This window comes from Drosophila miranda, chromosome XR (assembly GCF_003369915.1).
Source record: "Drosophila miranda strain MSH22 chromosome XR, D.miranda_PacBio2.1, whole genome shotgun sequence".
Taxonomy (NCBI): Eukaryota; Metazoa; Arthropoda; class Insecta; order Diptera; family Drosophilidae; genus Drosophila; species Drosophila miranda.
Genome location: NC_046674.1, coordinates 16703805 through 16726472, shown reverse-complemented (window position 1 = coordinate 16726472; position 22668 = coordinate 16703805). Strand labels below are relative to the sequence as shown.

The 22668-nt window shown below is 50.2% G+C and overlaps 1 protein-coding gene and 1 long non-coding RNA gene across 2 annotated transcripts in view; one reads left to right on the top strand and one right to left on the bottom strand.

The window, feature by feature from the left end:
• Positions 1 to 10272: 10272 nt before the first annotated feature.
• Positions 10273 to 22668, bottom strand: part of LOC117186279 — a 30704-nt gene continuing 18308 nt past the window's right edge. The window contains exons 2-3 of the long non-coding RNA XR_004471385.1: positions 18708 to 18803; positions 10273 to 10417 (exon numbers count right to left, since the gene is read on the bottom strand). This is a non-coding gene — a long non-coding RNA (uncharacterized LOC117186279). The remainder of the gene's footprint in view (positions 10418 to 18707; positions 18804 to 22668) is intronic.
• Positions 20148 to 21300, top strand: LOC108152684 (antigen 5 like allergen Cul n 1-like). Its single transcript, XM_017282183.2, has 3 exons — positions 20148 to 20385; positions 20445 to 20863; positions 20959 to 21300. The coding sequence occupies exons 1-3, from the start codon at positions 20167 to 20169 to the stop codon at positions 21182 to 21184; spliced, it is 864 nt and encodes a 287-aa protein (XP_017137672.1). The 5' UTR covers positions 20148 to 20166; the 3' UTR covers positions 21185 to 21300.

Here is a 22668-nt window from a genome sequence, read left to right as displayed (position 1 = left end):
TGCAATTGAAAATCGATTTACCCGCAAATCAGAATCATTCAGGGGTGTCGCCACTGATAGGTCTCTGGGGAATAATGGGTCCCTTCCCTGATACCACAACCAGTCGGCTGATCATCAGTGCAGTTCAGTGCGTTCATTAACAGCGATGCATGCATCATGATGTGCACTGAAGGAGATTTCGTGCTCGCACTTCAAGGAACTCATCAGAGTTCCATCAACGCTCCCTTTGACACTCCTGGGCATCGTTTTTGCCAAGCATTAAACAATCAGACAATGTATATTTGTATATTCCACAGCAATCATATTTCGAGATAGCTTGTCCCTCGGTCCTTGTCCCTGTCCCTTGCAAGGCCCTGAGTTGGGATAAGGTTAAATAAAATCAACAAAAGTCGGGGACCCTTTTGACTTAGTGCAGCATCTGTTCGGGGGGGAGCTGGGGAAAAGGGTTGGCCATTGTAGTTTGTAGTCGTGTTCGTGTGTGCAAAGGATTCGTTTCGGGCTGTGGCACGTGCATTGAACCTAGCAAATTAAAAACAGCATAAGTAATGGGACACAAGGCGGGAGAGAGGGGAGCGGAGCGCACATGAGAAATGGGGGAAAAATGAAAATTAATCGACAACGCATATGAATTTATAATAATAAAAGCAAAACAGCAACCGTCGAGAACATTTTCTGCAGCTGACTATTAAATAAATTCCAACAAGAAAAAAAAACAAAAAAACAAAAAAAGGGCTGGCTGGATGGCTGGCTGGATGGCTGGTAAAACACCCGGATTCGTAGATGTGCGGGCCAAGACGCCATTTCCATTCATAATTCACGAGCATAAATTTCAAGAGCGACCTGCAGGTGGAAATGGAAGTAGAGCTAGAGCTGAGAGCTGAGAGGACGATGGCGAGGGCGATGGCGAGGACGATGGCGACGACGAGGTCGAGGAACGAGGGACGATTGTTGAGCACACCTTGCGCCGGGGCTGGCTTGTTTTTGGCAGTCCGGGTGTTAACGTGCCACGTAAATTTTGGCTAACGATGCACTTTGCACTGGCAATTCCACCTGCGTTGCCCCCCACCGCCCCGCGCAACGACTTGCCTCGCCACGAGCTGCCACAATCAAGTGCAATTCATTTTGTGCCACGTCAGCAGGGTCTGGACCTGCCACACTCCCAGAAACCCACACAGACGCCCTCCCCCCCCCTCCCCTAAAGCCACCTGGCGACAGTTGTAGCGCCACAATAGGCTGGAAACTATGTGTGTGCTTCATCCCTTTCATCCTTCATCTGAAGACGGAGACGGAGATGGAGATGGAGCTGGTGCTTTGGTAATTTTTCATTCCTTCCTTAAGCTGGATATTTATTTTTTCTTCATTTGGATGGAGGCCTCGTCAAGTAAATAATTTATTTTATAAATTCCCAAGTAGGATTAACACTGGAATATGCAGATTCGCACCGAAAAGGGTCAAGCGAGACTTGGGTCCGAAAAAGGGTCAGTCGGTGGGTCGGTGGGTTGGTCTTCCCGTCGGTTGGGACCTGTTCGTCGGCCAGATTAGCAGTTCTCCCAGTGTTAAGCCTTTGTATATTTCTATTCGTACAGTTCAAATGGCAGGCACGTCGCACGCTTCGACTCCCCTGCACTCCGGTATCAGGCCCTGTCAACTTTATGGCAAATTAAATTGAGTTTGTTTCTTTATAAATGGAACAACATTTCCAGACACTTGGCAGCACATTAGTCCGAGCACGGGACGGCTCTCCTCTCTCTCGCATTCAAACATTGTCACATGTAAATTCGTTCTGTTGTCTGTTGACAATTATTGAGCTGATGACAAATGTTGCCCGGGCCGAGAACGGGGCCGGGAACGGGGGCGGGAGCGACACATTTTTGAGGGACTTTCGTGCGGGTTAGGAGCAGGTTTCCCCAGTGATGGATTGACTTGCCAGCCCTGGCACGAAAGTTGGGTCAATTGGGATACAGTTCATACGAGTGTAAGCGGATTGTGAGCGGCTCAACAGTGCCTTTTGTCACTAGATGTGTTTTTTACTGGCCATTATGTCCCAACTCTTGGGACTGGGATTGTTTGCCAAGATTTATTGCACAAAGTAATTGGTTATTGGCTTAATTGCTAGAAGATTGATCAGAGATTGATGAAGCAACTAGAAGCAGGCTTCCATTAGCTGGTGCTTGAGGCAGAGCAAGGCTGATGACATGAAAGGAAAAGGAGAGCGAAAAGGATACCCGATACTCAGTCAGCATGGCTCTCCTTTTCCAGAGGGCGTACACTGCCCGAGGAAGAGCTTGCGAAAGAGAGGGAGAGGGAACAGGTAGGCTCGTGGAAGATCTGCGCGTTTCATTCTGGTTATAATCATAATCGGAACTGATCCTGGCCATCTAGTAGGTATGGTCTTTCCTATAGTTCTGCGTTGCTCGTATCTTCAGATTTTCGTCTTTTTCGGTGCGGAAGGGGGCAATCCGATATTACAGGAGTCTGGATACAAGATTTCATATCTCTAGCTCTTGTAGACTCTGGGACAGACGGACAAACCGCTATGGCTGTATCGACTCTGCTTTTGGCTGTTGCACACATCCACTTTCACCCCCCAATCGAATATACGGGACCGGGTATAAAAAGGACCTGCCTTCTCTAGTCTCTCGCTGCCCATCTCCATTATGATTGCAGTGGCACCATGAGTGGATTTTCGATTTGCAGACGCTTCGATAAGCAGAACATGAAACGATAGATTACAGAGTTGCCACACTAATTAGCATTTATACGACCTCCTTTGGCACTGTGCAGCAGACGGCTGCTGCACCCAGAGCCAGGATCACCATTATGTATGTACATTTTACTTACACTTCCTCTTCACACCACACCACTCGTCCCCCTGCAGCCATTCACACATCTACCAACTACCGAAACAATGTCCTGTCCTGGCAGGATACACAAGGCAGGGACGACAGAGGGGACAGGGACGACAGGGAGGACAAGAACGAAATGCAACAACAACGGATGACGATGGCGATGACGATACCGATTTGCAGTTACATGTGTTTTTCAACCATTTCAGCCCGCACAAGTCTCGATTTTGGACTGGCTGACACATTGACAGCCACTGCCGGAGCGTGTAGAGAGAGCAGAGCCAGATGGATGATAGAAAGCAAACGCTGGCAACTTTACGATAGCGTTAAATTAGACATCAACTTGGGAATGTACAGACACCCACACACACACACACACACCCACACACACGTAAAGAAATAACATCATTGAGAGAGCCCCATGCCCCACACACACCCTATGCTTATCGAGGAAAGCCCAGCACTGCCCAGCACTGCCCAACAGGGCCGAGCACTGCCCAGACGTGGCACAACAAGCACACGAGTACTATCGCAGCGCGTCATGTTGTTCAACGCCTTGCAGCGTGCTGCAGTCTACAACGTTGCACTTACACACAGTGGGCGTATCATCGCCTCTTGATGGCTCGCTCCGGCACATGTTGAGGGCGCGCCAGGCGGCTAGAAGCAGGACATGGGACGAGGGACGAGGGACGAACGACGAACGACGAAGGAGGCGTCACGCGTCTGGCCACCACGCCCACCATCCTAGTTTACATGACGCAATTGCCCGGGCATTCATAAGCCATTATCGGAGCCAAGTCATCGCCAAGCCAAGTCTTAAAGCAAACAATGCGGCTGCCATCTATCAACCGGGCCCGAATGCATGTCTCTGGCCTAAACAGCAATTCCTTATCTATCCCAGAGCGACACAGATCTCTCTGTCCCTCTCTCCCTCCCCCTCTCTCTCTCTGGCAAGATGTTTGACTTGCGGCGGTTTATGGCTTTATGGTAGTACTCGTACTCCCCATGCCGTTTGTGCCCCATCAAAGTGCCCGCCCACGCACTCGCTGCAGCAACAATTTTAAAATGGAACACAGCTAAAACGGGAATGAAATGTTAGCTCTCGAAATAAAGCTGCTTGCCAGATGCCCTGTACTCATATATTTAGGGAATTCATTTACCAAATACAGAGCCCAAACGCAGGCCAAGGCCGGACGAGGAGAGGAGTAGAGTAGAAGGCCGATCAAGGCCACAGTCCTCTACGGACTGGAACGAAGCTGCGCTTCCAAGATAAATCCAGATACAAATCTGTACACATATATCTGGCACAAAATGGTACTAATTAGGTTGAGATATCAAAATCTCACCGTGAAGTCCTTTTCAGTCTGTTTTAGCGACCAAGTCACTCGCTTATCAAATATACTCGGAGTGCGCGTACCTTTTGGCTGGGTACCATATAAAAATATATAGAAATAAACTTTCGCCACGCGTCAAAGTCCCGTGAAATGTTCAGAGGAAATTCAAAATGAAATTCTGGGCCAGCATTGAGGGGCGAAGAGAGGAGAGAGCACACAGAAAGGACCAAAAAGTGGCAACAGAAGCAGCATCAGCGAATAAAACTTTTGGCTGTTTTTATAAATGTTTATTTAGCACAAAGCAGCACGAAAAAAAAAACGAGAAAGAAAGAGACAAGTAGAGGGTGTTAAAGGGCGAGAGAGTGTGAGAGAGAGATAGGGGAGGGCTACTGCCAGAAAGGTGAATCAAGAGCAACAACAATGAGCTGGCCTTTGTTGTTGGCCGGCATTTGTCTTGAACAAGGCCAAAAGCGGGAGCAACAACGGGGCAGCGATTCTGTTGGATCTTCTCTTGCCGGCTGTCCCTTTTTTATTCGCTTTCGCTTTGTGCCTTCAACAATAATTTTGCTACTTAGACGGATTTTTCTATTTGTGTATCAACGTTTTATTTGCTGACAGGTGTAAAATTGCTTGAGCCCCGGACCTTGCCACTTGCCACTTGCCGCCCTCCTCCGCTGAGAGATCGACATTTTGGCCGGGAGGACTTTTTTCGCTTTCGTTTCTTTTGTTTCCTTTTATGGCTTGATTTTCGGGCCAGATGAAGAGTGCTCGCGGCGGGGGGGGGGCTGCGAGTAAGCAGTTAAGGGAGCAAAGGGAGGGGGGATGGATAATTGCCAGTCGGAAGGCAACGAAAGCGATTAGTTTAATAGTTGGCCATTAATGCTGCCTGGGCCATCATTTGATTTGTATCTCATTGCCACATTACGCATACGCCATGTTGTCCCCATTGCAGGCATTAATCAAAGCGAGGCGGCAAGGAGACGATGCCTCTCTCTCTCTCTCTCTTTATGTATGTATATGGTATATATAAATATATGTATGTGTGCTGCGAGGAGGAGTATATTCACATCATATTTCCTATAATAAATATTGTTTGCTGCACTTTGCCGCGTGCCATATTCTGTGATGTGCAAAATATTTTACACATTTCTGAAGCGCCTGGCAACGTCAGCGCCAGATGGAGGGGCCCTCCACACAACTCTCCTTCACTTCTTAACTTGGCCAAGACTCTGTCTGAGTGTGTGTGTGTGTGTGTGTGTGTGCTGTGTGGGGGTCTCTTCAGTGCCAGCAATTTCCCCGTGTTTGCATTTGGCATGCACGTGCAATTTTTTCCCATTCCCCCTCCACACCCCCCCTCGCCCCAACATACATATACTGGTATATGTATATGGTATATGTACATCGAGAATGTTTTGATAAATATGCACGACTTGAGTTCTTGAAGTACGACTTCGACGTTGCTCCGGCTCTTGCCTGTTTGCCCAATTTGATTGCACAAAGTTCTGGTTCCGGCCATATGCAATTCCAGCCAAGACACTCCACATGTGAAGATGTTGCCAACTTCAGCCTTCGGTAATGACCATATCGATAAATTGGTTTGGGGGGAAACAAACTTTGGGAGTTTCCTTTCTTTCTTTCTGCATTCAAAACTTGAAGCATGCATTCCATCGATATTTATTGCATGAAAAACTGTATATACTCGGCAATCGTCTCTCTTTGTCGGCGGACCATTGATCGATTTCCACTTTCCACCACTTAAGAAGCCATAACAAATTATGGGCCAAATCACAAAAAAGGGATAATAAAAATCAACGAAATTATAAGCTGAGCAGCGCGAAGATGCCGCCGTCGAGGCAATTCTGACTGAAATAATAAAATTAAATTAAATTCATTTCAGATTGCTGGCACACAGCACCAGCAGCAGCAAGTGGAAGCAACATCAGAGCGGAAGAGGGAAAGGGGAAGGCGGCAGCAAGACGGCGAAAGCAGCGCGTTCGGTGTTTATTTAAAAAAATAAATTACATTTTAAAAGCATCATAATTCAACGAAAACATTGCCAGGGCAGGCAGCAAGCCAGCAAGGAGCAGCCAGCAACCAGCAAGCAGCAACCAGCAAGGACCAGGAGCAGACCCAGGACCAGCTCCTCCAGCTGGAAATTCATTAAGCATGTTATAAATGCCTTAAATTTATAAGTAATTGTAAAGGTTTTATGCGGTTCGGAACGGTTTGAACGTGTTTATCATCGCAAAATTTTGAAGGGCATTGCCATGTAATTTATTTAAGAGCCAAATAAACCAGAAACCAAGAAGCTCAGGGAGAGCCCCTGCCTCACGCCTGGCACAAATAATTGTTGGCAAATATTTGCTCTAGACCCCAGTCGCCCCCAGTAGCCCCCTCTCGCCCCCTCTCGCCCCCACTCGCCCCCCAGTCGAAGACGAAGTTCACGGTGATTTTGAGGTTTCGGTAGTTTTTTTAATTGCAGGCCGGATCAAATATTATCATCAAAGCAAATGTGCTCTCTTGAGGTGATTTGTTGGCTTGTTCTGGCTTATATGCCGCGCCCGCCCCGCGGCTGTGTCCCCGACTCAATTTCAAAGCAAAACATCAATATTTGCCAGTCTGGCACATCGCAGTGCGAGTTTGTGTGGCGGATTGTGCAAACTTATCTATTCGGATGGATTTATTATGGCTGTTGTCGTTGCCGGCTTTCTATCAAACTATTTGCGTATTTATTGGTCTTGCAAAGCGACTGTAAATAATATGCCTGATTTGCATACGTGGCGGGGCATTTCATTAGAAAAATCGACATACCCTGAAACTATACGCGTATATCCGTCAGGGGTTATCCCTGAATGAGTGCTTTGAACTCCGTGGGCTCAGTGGACAGAGATGTCCTTCTGTAGTTTGTGAAAATCCTGCATTTGAACAATTTCCATCGGGAATGTTTGCTCTCCCTGGAAGGGGCACTTGATATATTCGCCTCTGAACTTTTGTAAATTAATGTTAGAGTGTTTCCTGAGGCATTACAGAAATTAATGGCGTTACTTTTAAAACCTTTTATACACGTCAGCGAAAACGGCAAAAAAAAAAAAAACAGAGAGAGAGAGAAAAAGCGGCCGAGGGCCATGCCCCGTGCCCCGTGCCCCGTGCCCCATTCCCAGCAGAAACTCGTAAATTTGCGAGCCATAAAAATCAATATGTTAATGGGAAAAAGTTGGCCATGTGTGGGAGAGGGGGCTGTGGGGGAGAGTGGACAACGAGACTGTTGAAATATAAATCCTATTGTCAACAATGCCCAGCAGCATTGACATGCGACGACGGACGACAGAGGACGGATGGCATTCAGCAACGGACACGGGAATGGACCCAGGATCGGGAGCGGGAAAGGGAGCGGCAACGGGTTGCAAAGGATGAATGGATGGATGGATGGATGGTACGGCTGGCTGGGTGGATCGATGGATGGATGGCTGGCAAAAAGGACACGGGCACGGGCACGGGCACGGTCCCGGCTGCTGCTCCTGCTGCTCCTGCTGCTACTGGTGACCGCAACAGCATCAAGTAAATACAATAAATACACATGTGGAAAGATGAATTCGCCAGCAGATGTGAGCACTGCACAAAACCTCATTAAACTGTTAAATCTTTTGACAGGGCGGCGACACTGATGGAGACGGACTGAGCCGGATATGCCACTGCAGCAGCTGCAGCTGCAGCGTCAACTGGAGCTGCGAAAACTGCAATTAATTGTGGGAGGCATATGCATCAAGTGTTCAGGGGCCGCAGTGGAAAATATTGACCAAGCAAATATCGAAGGACTCCTCCAAAGCCTCTTTCAATCCCAAGCAAGCCAAGGACTGTCGGTGAAATTTATGCAAACTAATGCCGGGATGGGGACGGAGACGGGGGCGGGCACGGTGCCGCTCCACCCATCTTTCAATTTAAACGAGACACTCAGCGGGACGCCTGCTGTGCCGGGGGAAGGTGTGGATATCGGGGCTGAGGTTGTCCCCAGCCCTCGCGACTCTGGGAATCAACTCAAATTGATTTATGGATATTTTTAGCAAGGCGTCCGCCCGGAGAGAGCGGCGGAAAAAGTTTAAATCGTGTTGCGTGCCAAACGCAAATATCAAAAATCGACATTCAACATTCGACATTCGACATTCGAGGCGTGGTCGCCAGAAACCGCTCGAAAATTATAGCTTTCAGTTTGCGCGCGAATTGTAATAAATTTAGAAAACTTATATACACTCGTGCGCACACAGCGCAGCACAGTACACTCACTCCGTAGCCCCCTTTCCGGGGTTGGCTCTTCAGCGGAGTCGTTTCCATAAAGTTCGCAGCGCAATTGCAGTTTTACGCCCCGCTCCGGGCGCGCTTCCCCCTTCCGTTCCGGCGCGGAGCCAGTCCCGCCCCACGAGTTGGCCAACAAACGAGCCTCAACCGGCAAAGGTCGTTAACAGCTGGCATGGCTTAAGCCAACAACGGCCCACGGCTGAAATGCAGAGCAACGGAACGGGACAGAGCGGACGGAGAAAAAACGCTGGAAGGCCGGGCAGGGCCGTGCCGGGCTGGGTCGGCGTAGGTGCAAACAAGCGCACAGCTTGAAGTGGCAGAGGATGTTGTGGCAGGAAGCTGGCTCTGACCTCGACCATGGGATACGCTGCAGACGGGGAGCGACAGAGCCGAGCGGGGCTGGAGGGCAGCCCGAGCTATCAGAAATATGCTAATGTGGATACGATGGCCTTGGCAGCGAACGGGAATCCAGGCGTAGACTCGTACCTTGGAAGGGGAACGAATGAGCAAGCGAGAGAAGTAATACCCGTACCCGTGGGATAGATCCAGTGACATCCACTTGAGAAAAGCCGCAATTATCTTGACAAAAACCTTGCTATTGTATAATTGTTGTTTACCCAAAAGAAGAGCCGCCGCACCGTCATTATCTTTTCAGCAGTAATCCTAGGAATCCTTGGCTGGTGTCTGGCCCGGCCGTAGCCACGCCCCTTCTCCGTGTTGCATTCGAGGCGAACAACATAATAACACCCCTGGCAAGGAAGTCGTCTACAGGGCATCAAGAGCGAATAAGAGCCCCAGAGTGGAGCCGCAGGCGCAGGCGGAGGTGGAGACAGGGGCAGAGGCAGGAGTAGACCAAGAACAACTTGGCCAAGTTAAGTAACCAAGAGAACTTAGCACGCAATCCGAGGCAGGCTTAAAGGTTAAGCATTATAATTTGGTTTACCTTTTTCCTCACGTTTTTTACCCTCCGCTCCTTGCCGCTCCCTGCCGCTCCTTGTTGTGCTCCCGCGGCAGAGACGCCGCCCAAGTGCAAAAGTTAAAAATAGTTGAAAAAAACTTGCTGAAATTGAATTAAATTGTAGGCGTTTCGCAAGTTGGAGGGCCTCCCCCCCCCCCACCAATCCTTTGGGGGCATTTAAAGCGGCTGGCAATATGAAGGGACTCTAATTTACGAGCAGCCCCCCCTCCCCGCAGGGCCCGGCCTGGGGTTATTTATTGTAAAACGCCAGTCAAGCTCCCCGAAAACAAGAGAAGAATACTGTTAGATCGATAGGCCGGAATCGATTCGAACGGCTGGAATGGCAGGAATGGCTGGTGGAATGGCTCGTATTTAATAATTTCTACATTTCTACATTTATTTCGATGCCGTCTTTGTTGTAATTGTTACCAAGGAGGGCTGCGCGGCAGGGGCGTGGGCGGGCCGTGGGCGGGGTGTGGGAGCTTGTGTGAGTTCCGCTCGGGGCATTGGCGTGCCAAACAAAAATATTTAACACTTGTGCCATAAACTATTGTCAGGCTTTGGTCTTGGCGGTTGGGGTTCTGTGGGTTCTGGGGGGTCTGCTGGGGGAACCACAGCGTAATGTAGGTCGTGGTTTTGCAGCCCCTGTTGTATAGGAATTGTAGCCATAAAACCATATATATTATATGCGAAATTAAACCTACAAAAAAGCAGAAGATAATTTACTACGAGTATCCCCTGTTCCATGTTCCATGTTCCATGCTCCTTGCTCCATTCATGCCTGAATCGTTTCAGTGTCCCCTTCGTGTTTGCTGCATTGTTTGCGGACTCCTCTGTTTTTTTCCCACACATAAAACTACATTTAAATTATAATTATATTTATTACGGCCGGCTGCCAGGCGGCAGCCAAAAAACCAGCAATCAAAAACTGCATCTGAGCGCTCCATTCGCATTGATTTCGCCAGCAAAATCCTAAGAGATGAATCCTGCAAAAAAAAAAACGACGACTGCGGCTAGGAAATGGGTGAAAATTAAGAGGCGAGTGTGAAAACGCATTGCAAATGCAAACTACTGAAATTAATTCATTTGCCATAAAATATTTTGCTTTTATTTATTCAAGTATTGCTGTGTGTGTGTGTGTGTGTGTGTGTGTGTGTGTCCTGTGCAAATATTGACACGCAACCAATTTAATTTCCACCTATTTGTATGTATGTATGGATGTATGGATGTATGGTGTTGATAAACGCATACATGCCTGCACATGGGGGAGTACAGGCCTGGCCCAGTAGGGTGGCCCACGAGCGGCGGCTCTAGAGCTCAAGGAACTGTTTGCAGCGAGCCGAGGCCCCGAGGCCCCGAGGCCCCGAGGCGTGCTTCGGTCTATGGTGTGCTCCGGCATTGCTGTGCGTTTTTCGGTTTCCTGGGTGAAGCACCCTGCCGCAAGCTGATACATTTTTTATGGACTCTCCACCTTTGTGCCACTCAATCGCAGCATGCACAAAAGCATAAAAGCAGCTGCGCAAAAAATGTATATTTGTAATTATTTTGTCATGCTGTAAATAATCCCCTCGAGCAGATCCGAGCCGAGTGCCTGGTACCGAGGAATACCCTGTAGTGAGGGCACACCCTGCGGGAATCGGAGAGCTTAACAGGGGACCCTTCATCGCTGGGCCAATCGATCGGTACTCTATCATTTCTTGGGTGGTCCCTGGGTTCTGTCCCCCTCCGGTGCATATTTGGGGCAGGATCGAAGCCACCCTTCCGGCTGCGCAACAAACTTATCCATCCATAAATATTTTCACTGCTCTCCGCTCTTCGCTCTCCGCTCGGTTACTGTTGCTGGCAAATATGCTTGTTTGCAATTGTGTAAATCGTTCGTTATGTTTGCCGAGGCTCAAAGGAAGAGCAAACAATTTTTTAATGGCGGCGTGATAAGCGGCAAATAAGAACAAAAACAGAAACAAATAACAGAGCGAACAGAGAGCGAACCCGTGCACAACTGCAGCCTGATGATAATTGTTTGTTTTGAAGTGTCGTTCCGGCTGTTCTGGCTTTTCTGGCTTTTCTGGCTGTTCTGGTCGTTATGAGGCCACAGACAAGGTGCTTAAGATAGCCGGGCCCAAACAAAGGGCAGACAAAGGAGCAGCACTGCTGCGAGTAGAAGGAGGCACCAAAAGGACAATGAGTCGTCGTGGGCGTTGAGTGCCGTTCCCTGCCCTGCCGTGCCCTGCCCTGCCCTGCCCTGCCGCGCTGAGACAGAGAATCCTTGAGGCAGCTGCCGCCGAGTGTGCGTCTGGCAGGCGTGCTCATTACGCAATTAATTATACGCCATGTCGTACAGCCTATGGCCAAAAAGTGGCAGTGCAACTAAAACCGCAAACATAATGAGATAATCTCCGTACAAATAGCGCATATGCAGTGCGCCCCATCTTTCTTTTCTCCCCCTCTCTCTCTCTCTCTCTCTCTCTGTGTCAGCGTCTTGCTCTGCGATCTGTCTGTCTCTTATCCTGACCCGGAAAAAAATGGCATACGAAGTGAACTTTTGGCTTTAATGGCACTATGTGCTGTTTTTAATTAGCAGAGCAGAGAGCACAGAGCACAGCGCACAGAGCAGAGAGCAGAGCAGTGCCTGGGTGTGAAAAAAAAAGGTTGAAAGAGCAGTGTAGGAAAGTCGGCGAAGAAAAGCAGAGAACGGGGATAACGGGTAACGGGGGGACGGGGGGACGAAAGCCGTGCGAGCCAAATGCAACACTTTATATGCATTTTTCTTTTAATTCCTTTTTTTATGCGACTATGGGGCTGCAACGACTGCACCGACGACGACAACGGAGTCGAGGCCCGGATATTTAGGTTGGCGTTTCATGGGCCGCATTCAACTCACGGATGCGAATGTGACTCCGTCTGTGTGCGTCTGTCTCTCTCTCTCTGTGTGTGTGTGTGTGTGTGTGTGTGTGTGTGTGTGTGTGTGTGGCATTGTGCTAGTGTGAATGCATATAACTCGTAATTAGAGTGGAAAAAAACACGCAATTACCATTATGTACGCCGAATTTCGTTTTACGATTCCAGCCAACTGCACTAAAAGCGCATTCCCTTTCATCCAGCAACAAAAAGCGTTGCACGAGCACGCCGTGGCCCGACGATGCCGAAGCAACATTGTTTTTGGTGTCTCTTAGTTGACCTCAATTTATTTTTAAATCCAAGTCGTTTAGCTTAAAACATGCGCCAGAGACTGCCACTTGCAACTGCCACGGGGCGAAGGACTCCGTCTGTCTTTTCCAGTTGCTGCTGCCGCTCTTGTCCTTGGCTTTGCGGGCGCTGCAGAGGCCTGGGCTTTGCCCCAAGTGGTGGCTAGATGTTAGCTCACAACACACCCAAGTCCTGATACCTCAACTCATGATTCGTTCGGTCTTCCAGCCCAATCATTCACGTGGTCCTAAGTTTTGCTTGGCCAAGATTCGCTCGGGTTTCATTTGGCCTCGATTCGAATAATCTGGCAAATCTGTTCCAGAGATTCAATTAACATTTAGACCAAATGTCTAGGCCAAAGTGTTTTATCATCGCAACTTTAGTGCTCCACTTTCCCACTTTCCCCACTTTGTATCCGCCTCAGGACTACTTCCAGGACTCTGCCACTGGCTCGTACTCGTATTTTCTATTTTCTTTATTTGCCAACATTTATCTGGCACTTGTCTACAGAGTCTCGCCCATAGTTTATGCTTCGTTGATGGATTCCGGCTGCCTGGCATGCTGATGACTCTGACTCCGGCCCGGGCTCCGGCTACGGCTCCGGCCCCAGCGTGTCGCGTGGCTCAAGTTACAAATCCGGAATGACTTCGGGGTGGCTCAAGGTCAAGCTGTGACTGACATTTATGGTGAGTCGCGGCGCAATCTCCGAAATGGTTTCATTCCACATTCCACATTCCACATGCCACATGCCGCATGCCCCTTAATGCTTAACAATTCAGCACATGGGTTCATGGTTTCTTATGCTTTGGTTTTTGGCCATTTTGGTCATACGCAAACGACTCCCCCCCCCATTCCCGCGTCCTCAGGAGTAGATAAAAGCGTCTCCATGCCAGAGTCGCCCCCCCAGGCCCCTTCAGGCCCCTTCAGGCCACAAAATCCACCGCAAACTATCTTCTGGTCGCATGCTGTGCAATAAAAGTGTCCCAACTGGCCGCAGACACTTGTACAGCAGTCCATGTCCTAATGCTATAAAAAAGGGCCCAGCCAGATGCGCTAAAATCTATGAGAGCTCTCGCCTCTCGCACACACACACACACACACACTCGCACACACACATGCGGCTTAGAGGACACAGATGCTCCTGGCCAGGCTTATGGACTTAGGGCGGGCGGCCAAAAAACGAGAGCAGCAGTCAGTGGGAGCCGCAGCAAGACTGACAATTTCGGTTAGACAGAAGTGTTGCAACAAAACAGTGCGGGGAGCGACCAGTCCTGTCCGGCTGCGGCTTTGCGGCTGCAGCAGCAGCTCCAACTAATATGTCAGCCGAAAGTTCTTTTCCATCTTGTGGGGGTAATAAAATTGCTTTGAGGGCTTTGCGGTGGCAGAATGCATAGGTTGGAGCTCACCGAGAGAGAGAGAAGAGTGGAGAGAGAGGAGAGTGGAGAGCGGAGAGCGGAGAGATCCGAAATGAATTCCAATTTCATCCAGGAATCAATCCAATTCCCCGAACGCGGGAAACAAATTTCCATTTTCCCCCTGCAGCTGCCAAAAGGGACATTTCCATATAGAGAGAAGTGTGAGGGGGAGAGGGGGATGGGGATGCCATTCTGGCAGCCATTGGCAAATACCCGTTTTATGGCACAATAATTATGCTAATTCCGCACAAAGTTATGTCCGTTATGAGCTCGAAATCGAAAAAGTTTCAATCATCCGCGCGAGCTGCAGGCAAAAGTTACCTTTACCGCCAGCTTTGGAGTTGCAACTTTAACGTGCAACATCATCGTCGACACAGCGTCATTGCTGAGCTCATTTCTGGTGTGGCAATAAAACGCTTGAAATGTTTTTTAATATGCCCCCACTTAACCCCAATACGGTCTCAGAGTCCGACAGACACACACTTGACCCAGTCGGGGGCTGGGGCTGGGGGGTGGGGGGTGGGATGCCACCCACAAAGCAATCCGCAGATTGATCCCTTGATTACACGTAATTAATGATAATTTTGTGCCTGCCTTGGAGCAGATGACAAACTATTTCGCCTCCGTCGTCGTCTTTGGCTCGACGGCTCGACGGCTCCTTCGAAATGAAGTACTTCATCTACCAACACCCGCACGAGCCGCCGCCGCCCCCCCTCCGCCGCACAGCCCACTCCCTCAGCGAAGGCGTCCATTATAATTGAGTGCAAAATTATGCATTGAAGCCGCCTGATAGCATCGAGCAGGCCATAAAATAACTAATAGTCCCTGGAACCCAGGCCCAGGCCCAGCCCAGGCCCAGGCTCAGCTGTAGGCCACAGCAGAGTCCACATTATAAACAACACGCCCGAGCCGGGGATATAATGGCCACGACACCAGCGACAATGTTGGCCATAACAATGCTCCGGCTAATAACCATCAGGTAACAATGTCTGTGTGTGTGTGTGTGTGTGCCCCAGGGAGAGAGATTGCATTGGTGTTCCCAGAAAGGATTTCATCAACTTTAATGTGGCCCACTTTCGAAAAGGGGAAACCCCAACCGAATCTGGCAGGAAATCAATTGCCAGAACACTTTCGAAAGTTTGCCGGGGCCCACAGTCCCCGACCGAACAAAACTTTCTTTGGTTTGACAATATTTTCTTGAAATTTATGCTGCACACCTAACCGAGACGCCCCGCACCGCCACCCCCCCCGTCCTTTGTGGCGCGGGCAATCATGATGCAATTCATTTGCGTAACGCTCCTTGGGGCAACATTTTTTGGTAAACGGCAAAGATTAGGCCGCATTAAAGTCGAGAGCCAAAACAAACAAGAAGATGAAAAGGCAATAAAAATGTGGCCGCACACAAAAGAGCCGCAAAGAACGTGGAGCCGGACCTGGCCGCCAACGGAGCCGAACGGAACGGCGGGCAACAGAGCGGGAGCTCAGCAATAAATAAACAATTATTTTACAGTTGCTCTGCGTCGCCATGGCGTATGCGTAATTTCCATGGAGCTCGGCAATGCTTAAGACGCCTTATTTAGCCAATTAGCTGCCGCTGTAGCGGGTGGGCGGGGGGGCAAATTTGCACAGCTCATCAGCATGAAAAGAAGTGAGGAAGAAATCTCTTGGGGGAAAGTTTTAGCCAGGTGCTTACAAATGCTTTGCAATTATTATGGCGCTGCGCCGTTAAGTATGCAACAATTTATGCACTTTCTGCCAAGTTCCCAATCTCCGGATGATGTTGTTGTTTGCTCTGCACTTTTGAGCTCTTTCTGCCAAAGATTTGCATTTTCAATTTGTTCTGTTCGGGTCTGCTCGGTCGTGTCCTCCTCTGCCTTTCCAGCAGAGATGGATACGGAGATGGAGATGGAGATGGATGGGAGACAGATTACTCAAGCCGAAGCCAGGCAACTTCCTTGGCAGACAGACAGACAGACAGACAGACATCTTGTTCAGCTGTTCAGGGGCTTCCACCCCTGACAAATCGTCTCCCCACTTAACATTCAAATGCGGCAACAAAATCAAAGGCCATGCCTCGCAAATTCAACATTTTTATAAAAGAAATCTTTGGGCTTACAACACATTTGCCTCGACATTCCCAATCTTTGGAGGCTTTATCGGCATCGGCATCGGCATCGGTGCGAGTATTTGGTATTTTCTATTTGGCATTCCTAGCCCTTTTTTTTCCGTCTCTCCGTGTTTCCCCTGGGCCTAATGGCATTCGTAAGTGGCGTCTAAGCTGGGGACATTTTGTTTACTTGTCGCTTGAAGTTCTGTGCCTCTCCAAGGCCCGGCACCAGGCACCAGGCACCAGGCACCAAATCTCAAGCATCGCCCATCGTATTTGCTGGAATTGCTTCCCCATTCGATGGTTACCTTCTTTCCAGTTTCCACTTTCACCTTCACTTTTCCCTGAGCTGGGCTGGGCTGGGCTTTTCCCCAATACAAATTGACATGTTACGAGTGGAATGTGCCAGAAATGAATTGGGTAATTTTTGATGGCATTGCTGCCATTCAAATGCTTAACAAGTTGCGAAAAGTTTGCTCAAATTTTTGCCACATTTCTGTCCCCCCCTCCCCCTCTATGTAACCAAGTGCGCGTGTGTGTGTGAGTGTGTGTGTGTGTGTGTGCGGGCTGCCACTTTGCTGCACTAAATTGCATTTAATTCTGAGATTTGCCCCGTTGTGGTGCCGCTGCCGTTGTGTTATTGCTGCTGTGGCTGCCTTTGGGTTGCTGCCGCGTTGCTCGTGGCCTTCACCCAAATAAACCACGAGTGCACCGCTCTGTGCATGTGTGCGCGTGTATCTGTGTGCAGCCAGTGTTTGCCTAAAATTTATGTGTCAACACAATGCACAACCAACAGCAACACCAGCCCACACCCCGTCGCAGCGCGCTGGCAGCAACAAAGACGGCCTGCAAAAAAAAATGCTGCATATTTTTGTGCGGCTTTAAAAATGCCAACTCAAAAGAATTAAAAAACCCGTGTATGGACACACGCACACACACATACACACACACATACGTATGCAAGAGCACAACATAATAAAACGTTTGCATAATTATACTCTGGGGGGCAATGGGGTATGCTGATTCCGCTGCACTTGTGGGGGGGTCCCGTCCCATCCCATCCCATCCTGTAACAAAACAACAGTTTAAAACGAATTCCTGTTAAATTTTTGTTATAATTAAAAGTCGTTCGAGGACTTACCCTCTTCAAGGACTTCGAACGCTAATTGATGGCTAATTAAGCGATAATCGTGAAGGCATCCTGTGGCCAGCCAACAGGATATAATCCTCAAGGAAGCTCAGTGCAAACAAAAGGATATCCCGCCAGACATTGTCGTCTAATTGAGAGCACGGCGCGGCGACTTCAAGCGAAAATGCTTTGGGTTCTACGACAATAATTCAAATACAGTTTAGTCTTTTGTGGAGCCCTCGATCGTTTCCCTGGTCCTCAAGGGTATTCCACATTCGTTGGGCTTCGTTTGAAACATGCATTCCATTTAATTTTTTATGATTCTCGCGGCAATGCAAATGAATAAGTCTCCTCCTGCTTTGAATTTGGCCTCCGAAAGTGTTTTATGGCTTTAAGACAGAAAAGACGGGCAGGCAGGCGGACAGACGGACGGACGGACGGACAGGCGGACAGACAGAAAAGCTAGATTTCTGTTGTTTTGCGATTTGTGTGTTAGATCAGAAATGTAACAACTTAATTAACTTAAATTGGGTTGGCAGTTGAGAGGCGATAAGGGAGCGCAATGCGCTGGATTCCATTTTATGTTTACGACTACGGACCGACGCGGCCCGGACAGGCCCGGCCCGGCCCGGCCCGGCCTCGAGCCCGGACTCGCGGCTTCGGGGATTGAGTTTTCGGCGAGTTCCTTCGCGCAGTTGACACATTTTTCTTGGCATGCAAGACACGGACAAGTTTTCCACGTTGGCGCTTAAAAAGTTTTCCCTTTTTCACCAACAAAAAAGTAAAGAGAGGATTGCGAAAACTAAGCTGGCGACTTGTAGGGGTTGATGGTTGCGGGTTGCGGGTTGCTGGTTGGGGTTGCTGGTTTTGGGGGGTTGGGGCTGCTTAAGGAAGAGCCAAGTACTTTGACGAGATTTGCATAAAATTAAGGATTATTGTTGGCGGGATTCGGGCGAATTGCGTGGCAATATTGAACTTTATGCGCATATTGATGGCCGGCAATCCTTTGACACGGCTCCATGGCCACCACAGCCCGCATCGGGTCCAACCCCGGAGCCCGAGCTTGTTGGCGCCTCAAAATTCATTAGCAAATATTTGTGGTCCAAGGGGCGGCGTGTATTTGAGTTATGGCGAGCTGTGCTGTGGCTTTGGCCTGGCCAATAAATCAACTAGCCCACACACACACATGGACACACACACACACGGAGGCACAGATAATTGTGGCCATTCAATTTGATTATTCAATTGCAAAATTCTGACAGCAGCTAAAGCAAATTCCAAGAGGAAATGCACGCACACAGATGCATTCGGTCAGATACAGATACAGATGCAGATACAGATACAGCGAGGAGGACACAATGGATCTGGTGGATCGGGAGTGCAGCCGAGCGGCATCCTTCTGCCCCCAGATAATGACATTTTAAGTACAAAGTGCTTACATAATTGAATCGGTCTCCATCCTGATGGCCAGAGCTCCTTCTGTTCCTGTTCCTGTTCCTGTTCCGTGCTCCAGTGCTGCCGTGCTCTCGTGTCCTCTTTGATGGGAAATGGATATTTATGGGGCCGGTCCATAAAAAACCAAAAAGAAAGTTGTCTCTCTATTAAAAATAAATTATATGCGGGCCACGAAAAAATGTTGTACGAGTATTTGGCTTTGGCCACGTCTTGGGCCATAAATTTCCGGCAAAACAAACTGACTTTGCGGCCGGCCCCGGCAACAGGTGCACGCGTGTCGGCCACATCTAGGAAGTCGTCCCGATCCGACCAGAGGCTGGCCCCTCGTCTGCTCTTTAATGCATGGCCCCGGTCTCATGGACTGCTCTCCGGAAAAACAATAAATCACAAAAAATGTTGCTCTTTTGCATTAAAATTTACAACCTACTAAACAAGACAGACGTCCGTACAGCGGACTCCGTACAGCGGACTCGGGACTCCGGACTCTGGAGTTTGCCCCACTTGACATGTGCACGCGCGCGGGCCCTAGTCCCCGATACTTGCCCCGATATATGGCATGAATAATTATGCATAATTCAGGCATTCATCTTTCGGATCTAGACCAAAGCGAGCAAAGGCGAGGGCTTAAACGAGCAGCAGCAGAGCCGGCAGCAGCGGCGGCAGCACCAGCGGCAGCTGTAATTAAGTTCTGTTCGACTGGATTCGGTGTATTCCCGGGCCAATTATGAGCCACGTATCGCCCACGTACGCGCACACGCAAATCAGGAGGAGCCCCAGTTGTCAGGCAATTAGCAGCCAAGAAGGAGAGGTCTCAGCTGGCCAGCGTCTTGGCCGTAATCAATTGAGCGGTATTGAGTTATTAGGCTTTTCAAGTCCGTTTGTGGGTGCCGAGTCCCATGAAATGCCACTTAATGTGGCCTAATGCGAATGCCATTGACAGCCAGACAGCCAGCCAGCCAGCCAGCCAGCCAGCCAGCCAGCCATCCATCCGGCGTGGGAGTGAGAGTGAGTCAGCGTGCTGAGGGCACTCAGCTGTTAAACGCGACAGCGACAATGATGATGACAGCCATTTTTGGTAGCAGACTGCCGGGCTGCCAGGCAGCCACAACTTTCGTGGCCAATTTTGTGGCCAACTGAGTAGATAAACAAATGGGAGGTGGAAGGGGTGTGGAAGGGGGGGGGGGAAAGCACAGCGGCTGGCTGTGCTATATCACCGACAATTAGGGGCTTGCATTGAGGCATTCGCCAAGCATTGTACATCTGTTCAATGCCACGCGAGAGAAAAACTTTTGGATTAGCGACTAGCGACTAGCGATTTTGGGGCAAACCAACTGCCAGCTGTTCTAGAGGAATTCCACGGCCGTGCCGTCCATTCTACCTGGGCCTTCGCTCTGTTATAAGGGAGCCCCGTTCACGGCTCTGCAGCACAGTCCGCCATCGACCATGAACCGACTATTTCCGCTACTCAGCCTGACGGCTGCCCTTCTTCTGGCCGCCGAGGCCCAGCAGGCCCAGCAGGCGCAGCCCGGGTCCCTGCCCGGAGCAGCAGCAGCGGGAAACAATCAGATCCTGGCGCTGCCCACAGGACCCGAGAATCCGTACTGCAAGCCGCAGATGTGTGCGCGCGGCAGGAGGCATGTGGCCTGCGAGAAGTACACCACGGTGAGTGTCCGGGGGAGCATTAATTCCGGGGGAGAACTGAATACAAGTCCACCCCACAGCCCAATCACAGATCCTGCCTGACGGCGGAGCCCAAGATGGTGAACCTTACCGTCCACGCGGACCTGATCCTCCGGCTGCACAACGAGCAGCGCCAGCGGGTGGCCAGCGGGAAGAACTCCTCGCTGCCGCGCTCCGCCCGCATGATGGTGATGCAGTGGAGCGAGGAGCTGGCCACGCTGGCCGGCTACAATGCGCGCATGTGCCAGGCCAAGCACGACGACTGCCGCAACACGCAGAACTTCACCCGCTCCGGCCAGAACATCATTGTGTTCAACATGACGCACCGCGTCGAGGATGAGCTGCTCGTGCGGCTGTATCCAGAGCTGCTCGGCATCGGGGTGCGCACTTGGTGGGGCGAGCACGCCAACATGACCGCAGCGGATATGGAGCACTATCCGTGCGACCCGAAGCGGCAGCAGTAAGTGGACCTCTGCCCTCTGGCCTGTGCCCTCTGCCCTTTGCCCTGTGCCCTTTGCCTCATGCCTCATGCCTCCTTTCCGATATTTCCGACAGACTCCACCGACACTTTGCGGTCATGGCCATGGAGAGCAACTCGCATGTGGGCTGCGCTGGCGACCGGTATGTGACCAAGGGCCTGACCCACTTCAAGCTGACCTGCAACTACGCCAGGGATCCGGTGTGCGGCCAGCCGATCTATCGCATCCGCACCGAAGGCTGCCTCACGGGCCGCAACAAGCAGTACCCCGCCCTGTGCTCCACGAACGAGGTCTTCACTTGAATCCGTTCAATCCCTACCATCCCTGCCATCCGTGCCATCCGGGCGGCGTTCCATGTTTATCTGACAAATAATCGTTAACTCCCCTACCAATAAATATCCGCAGCGTAACAACACACCTTTTGTCCCATTGCCAGTTACCATTTCCCCTCGCCACCCCTCTCCACACTCCACTCTCCCATTTGCCAATCCCGAATGCGTTATGGCGCTGTGGTGCATGCACAAATTCAAGCGGGGTCCGCGCTCCATCAAAATGGAATTTCTGCAAATTTCCTGTCCCCGAGGCTCCGATGGCGGGACAGGAAGCGTTGATGGCAGAGCAATTACCTGCACAAAAGTGGGGGCCAGGCCAGGCCAGGACAGGGCCAGGACACAAAGAACTGAACCCCCGCGGGACGGCCATTCCTCAACCAATATTTATCCGCGACACAGCGGATCCTCTTTCAATCGGAAAATTATGCATTGCATCGAGCAAACCCCCTTCATTAGTGGATCTCCGTTTCCGCAGCTCTGCAAATTGGCAGGAGTGTAAACGAGTTGATTAGGGGATGTCTCCAGCTACGGCTCCAGCTCCAGCTACGGCACTCCGGTCTAAGCTCATTTAATTTAATTTTATTTCTCCATAAACTTGATGGCTTGTTTCGGATTGCTACGAGTATTTAATGCCCCATCGAGTGTCGTTTGGGTCATTAACCGGCACTGGATGTGGGAGTTGTAGTCCAGCTTCCAATGCACTGCCTTCCGCCCCATCCGCCCCTCTTCGAGTGGAAGTCGTTGGTGTACAATAACATAAAAACTAACTATCACTGGAGGCGGAGAAGGAGGAGGAGCATTTGTCGAGGGGTTAAGCGGAATCCAGGAGAGCGAACACATGTTTTCTTAACGCGATGCTGGATGTTGGATGCTCGATGCTGGAGGTGCTGCCACACAGGACAGCTGATGCGAGATAGTTAATTAAAACGTGGGAGCTTGACCCCCCCATAGCCAGGAGAATGATGTTCATTAGCAACCCCCCCCGCCCCCGCCCAACAATCGCAGGTTTCTCCACTCTCTCTCTCCCATATTGCATGCCACTGAAAAGCAATCCGATTAGCACTCTCTCTCTCTCTGCTGCGTCTGTATGGCATTTCCCATTCCATTATTTTATGCGACTTCATTTGATTGAAATGCATGAGACTGTGTGCGGCCAGAAGGAGCGATGGCGAATCGGGGGGATCGAAGGAGTCGGGGAAATCGCGGAGATCGGGGAAATCGGGGAAATCGACTTTGGCCCTGGACTCGGCAGCAGCTTGGATTTCATTTAACCGGCCACCAAGTGGAGGCGATGCCCCTCCACCCAAGTGCCTATCTATCCTATCCTAGTGCCCCTCCCATGGGCGGAGCTCTCCATTCTCCACTCTCCACTCTCCATTCGCATGTCTGACACCTGGCGAGCAAAAAACTAAAAGTCGCCACTTCCGCAGCACATAAATTTGAAGCGCTGCTCG